The 5,000-nt window shown below is 42.1% G+C and overlaps 1 protein-coding gene across 1 annotated transcript in view; it reads left to right on the forward strand.

Annotated features, from left to right (window-relative positions):
* LOC142944507 (glutamate dehydrogenase, mitochondrial-like) overlaps positions 1–5,000 on the forward strand; it is a 24,394-nt gene that overhangs the window by 759 nt on the left and 18,635 nt on the right. The window contains exons 2-3 of the mRNA XM_076085669.1: positions 4,187–4,267; positions 4,850–4,905. Of these exons, the coding sequence (XP_075941784.1) occupies positions 4,187–4,267; positions 4,850–4,905 (137 nt within the window). The remainder of the gene's footprint in view (positions 1–4,186; positions 4,268–4,849; positions 4,906–5,000) is intronic.

Consider the following 5,000-nt stretch of genomic DNA (forward strand, 5'->3'; position numbering starts at 1 on the left):
TTCGGAGGGGCCCGACCCTGTGCTGGAAACCAGAAGTATAATAAACTATAATGTGTTCTTCTCACAACTGCAGAACCAGTACTTCCACTTCTGATAATACCTTTCCTCCAGCAGAGGTTTGAATGACTAACCCTAACCCAGTGAACTGTTGGCTGATTAGTGAAGTCAATGAGAAACGATTTAAATTGTTACTTTCATTGTTTAAGTCTTTTGTTTTAAATCAAAATGTCCAAAACAAACGCTTTAAAGGGACGAGGTGATGTTTGGTTGTTTGAGGTACTTCTACGTACTCTGTGTATTACTACAGTAGTAGAGACCGGTCCACCGTGGACGGACCCGGATCCTCCAGCAGAGACCTTTTAGGTGTCTAAAATACGTCCACAGGAGTACACTGCTTTGGTCCCGTGCTAGTACTCCAGTGTGTTTCTACTGTAGTAATACACGGAGTATGTAGAAGTACCTGATACAGCTGCAGTCCTTCTGGTTTCTCTTCCTGAAAGATGGATCCAGACTACCGCCCCCTGCTGGTGTGGAGGGTTATCTCAACGGGCTAGTTGGCCGTTTGCTGGCGTCTTCGCGGTGCGTTCAAGTGCAACTTTCATTGTGGTTTCAGACGCGTGAGACAGAAAACCTCCAAAAACCTTCATCAGAAATGTAGAAACTGTTTAGATCAGGGGTCACCAACCTTTTTTAAACTGAGAGCTACTTCAAGGGTACCAAGCAGTACGAAGGGCTACTTGTTTGATACAAACTTCCTGAATAACAAAGTTGCACAGATCACTTTAATAATAATACATGTGAAGAGACTGATCACACGTCAATGTTAATTATTCCTCACAATAATTAACAATGATTGTGTATTTTGTTCAAAATCGCACCTGTTATATTTTTGTAAAAATGATCACTTCTTTAAAAAAAAAAAAAAATATATATATATCTATCTATCTATCTATCTATCTATCTATCTATCTATCTATCTATCTATATATATATATATATATCTATCTATCTATCTATCTATCTATCTATCTATCTATCTATCTATCTATCTATCTATCTATCTATCTATCTATCTATCTATCTATCTATCTATATATCTATATCTATATCTATATCTATATATATATCTATATCTATATCTATATATATATATACAAATGATCAGTTATGTAAGATAAAAAATCAACTCTTTCACATGTTTAAATGAATCCTATTACATTAGTACTAATCACCACATTTTGGGAAATCTGGGTCAACTTTGCATTGCGCAATGAAGCCTGCATGCCGGCCTGTAGTCTGTAGTCACCAGCTTTTTTTTGGTACCTTTTTCTCCACGAATAAACTAGTAAAAAGTCTCGTCTATAGCCGAGGGGGGGGGTCCAACCCTCCGAGGCACGCGAGCGTCTTTGGTCGCCTGCGTTCAAACCTCTAGTCTGGGCCTTTTCGATCGTACTGCGTTGCCTCGCCTCTACCCCCGCCACCTACGAGTTGTTGCCCCGCGGCCTGTTCCGAGGACTGACGGACCTGACGACGGTGTGCGATCGCGGCGGGGGCGGCGCGTCCGGTGCCAACGGGAAGCGGCCGCCATTCGGAACCTCAAAACCTAGTGCGGTGCGGCCTCTTCCTTTTAAAATCTACATGAATGCGTTTTTGATTAAAAAAGAACAGAAACTACAATTTTTAGACGGAGCTCCATGGGGACCTAGTGCTATTTTTAGAACATGCCTTGCGGGCGACTCACATGGTCCCTGCGGGCGACCAGGTGCCCGCGGGCACCGTGTTGGCTACCTCTGGTTTAGAACCATCTAAGAAAGTATAGGACTAAAGTTACATTACTGGAGCAATAACAATCATTTTACAGCTGATTAATCGTGTTTTGTTGTTGCTATAAAACAACAACAAAACGTGTGTGTGTGTGTGTGTGTGCGCGCGTGCCTGCCTGCCTGCCTGCAGGTTTGATGTGTTTTAAGGTGGAGAGGTTTCCTCCCCTGGTAGGAATGCAGACAGTCCGGGTGTATGTGCGCTGGTGTTAATGTGTGTGTGCTCATCTCTCTGCTTCCTGACTCTAAACATGTGGACAGCTGCAGCACAAGTCTCAACTTGTTTTTCTACACGAGATGAGCAGAAGATCCTGATTTTAAATCTTATAAAAGACTAAATATTGAGTCCTTTAATGTGGCGGTGCTCGGCTTGTGATTGGCTCAGACGGGGGTGGGTTGTGGGCGGGACCTCGATTACTGCTGCAGCTCCAAAATGACGTTAAGATGGCCGCTCCTTTAGTAGAGTAGACAGGAAGTGGAGCGGCGGCGTCTAAAAACGCTTATTTAAATGTATACCTTCCATCAGAACGTCAGCAGCCAATCACAGTGCATGAGGGCGGGACTTAAAAGCGCACCATGTGTTGAGTGTGTTAGAGGCCCGACTGCTCGTCAGACGGACCTTCAGGATTCACTCTGAGTCACTTTTAAGTTCACTTCTTTCTAGTAGATCGCCGCGGTAACAGATGCTGAACACCTGGGGAGTAGAGATGGACTGAAGTAGAAGCTCTGCCCCCTGACCAATCAGAGCTCAGCTCACTGATATGAAGAAGTTGAAGAAATAAATCAGACTAACAGAAAGAGTTTAAATGTGTTTAATGTCACATATTGATGATGTGAATGAAGTGTTTAATAGAACACACATGTAGTGTGTGTTCTATTAAACACTTCATATTTATCTCATAGTTTTCTCTTTATTTATAAAATGCTCCATGTCTGTGATTGGTCAGATGCTGTAAACCCCGCCCCCTTTATTATTATTATGATAAGAAGCAGTTCATTAGATCTGAAGTGTGAAAGTATTTTATTGTGTGTTTGGTTCAGACGACGGCTCTTATAAAGTACTACACTTGAGTATGTTTTAGAGGTACTTTATATCCTGTACTACTCTGTACTTCTACATCTCGGAGGTAAATGTACTTTTTACTTTACAGGTTCACATTATTAATAAACTAATGCATGAAAGTGATGAACACATTAATATATTTATATTATTCAGCAGAAAGAGTACTTTAAGGAACACTTTGTACTTTTTGAATGCAGGAGTTTGTCCTCGTAACAGAGTACTTGTACACGGTGGTATTAGTACACGGTGGTACTAGTACATTACCTGGTGAACGTGTGTGTGCTTCATGTTTGCAGAGCGATGACAGTATAAACACTGGGTGTGGTTCTTTTCACTGATGAAACTCTTTGTTCCTGACATTCCTCACTCCTCACTCCTCTTCTTTCTGCTGATTGTGCATTCTTCAGTGAAGAATAACCACCAACATTTAAAGACGTGTGCAAAAAGAAAAGTCTCAAACGTATAAAAACAGAACAACTTCCTCCTTCCTCTCTTGTTCTTCCATTTGTCTCTCTGAGCTGCAGCCATTTTGTGTGTGTGTGTGTGTGTGTGTGTGTGTGTTTGCAGACGTGTGTGTGTTTGCAGTTGGGGTGCGTGTGTACAGACGTGTGTGTGCAGTTGGGGTGTGGGTGTGTCTGTGTGTACAGACGTGTGTGTTGGCTTCTCTCCACTCTCTGTCTTTAGCGTTCCTGACAGACAGACAAAGTAGTGAAAGAATCAATACGGGTTATCTTTACCTCTTTATCTCTTTAAACACTCCAGACTCATAAACCAGTGATTTCAGCTCTACTGCTCCTCCAGCAGAAGCTGTAAAAATACATAATTATCCTCAGATGTTCATCTTTCCGGTGGTCCCTGAACACATCATGTGTGACGAACGCTTCAGTCAGAAAAAGCAACAAAAATGAAGCTTAAAATTGAGATATTTCATAAAAACAAACAAAGTAGAGGTTGTTAAAATGTAAATAGTTCACTTATAACACGTAGAGCCTCCATTTTAACACTTAACATGTTGAATATATAGATTACATTGTTTTCACATTTGTGTATAGTAAATTATCTGTGCATCAGAACACATGTTTTTATTTAAGAGTAAAAAACTAAACTCACTTTAATTTTAAGCTAGTTTTAAAGTTTGGTGCCATGATTTCATCTGGTTTAATGGTCCATTTAATCCCTGTTATTTCAGGATTGTTCCTGAAGGAACTGAGCTGGACTACAAAGTCTTCCCTGAGACCTGGTCCTGGTCGGGTCAGGTCCTGGTTTTCAGGTGAACTGATGTTACTGTTTTGTGTGTTTTCAGGTATCCGGTACAGTACCGATGTGTCTGTAGACGAGGTGAAAGCTCTGGCCTCGCTCATGACCTACAAGTGTGCTGTAGTCGGTGAGCACGCACGCACACACCCACACACACACACAGAGACAGAGACACACACACGCACTCACACACAGAGACACACGCACGCACACACACACGCACGCACACACAGAGAGACAGAGACACACACACATTGAGACACTCGCACACACAGAGACACACACCTTAAATCCGTGTCTGAACCTGCAAACTGTCAATTGCATTAAACAGGTTTAAATCAGATTCATTGGTCCTCCTAAAGATAGCAAAACAAGCCCCCCCCCCCCACACACACACACACACACCCTAAAACCAAGTCTGAACCTGCAAACCTTTATTGTGAAGCAGTGCGGAGCAAAATGTCGTGACAATGCAGGAATGTCCTCATTACACAGTCAGATTTAATGGGTCCCCACAAAGTTGGCAAAATAAGCCCACACACACGTCACCATGGTTTTAAGGACTTTTCCTTTTGGTGCGTAACAATAAACATACTCAGATAAAATAAGAATAAGATAAATCCTGTTCTGGTATTTAATGATGAAGATGATGTTCGTGTGGTGTTTGGTCTCACAGTGAAGCAGATGTTACATTAGTGATGTGTTCCAGATGTGCCGTTTGGTGGAGCGAAAGCTGGAGTCAAGATCAACACAAAAAACTACTCTGTAAGTCTACACATATGAACTCTGGGAGGAGGAGGGGGAGAAGGAGGTAGAAGAAGAGGAGGATGAGCTAGAGGAGGAAGAGAGAGGTGGAGGGA

This window comes from Anarhichas minor, unplaced genomic scaffold (assembly GCF_050575085.1).
Source record: "Anarhichas minor isolate MPS153535 unplaced genomic scaffold, ASM5057508v1 ptg000248l, whole genome shotgun sequence".
NCBI lineage: Eukaryota > Metazoa > Chordata > Actinopteri > Perciformes > Anarhichadidae > Anarhichas > Anarhichas minor.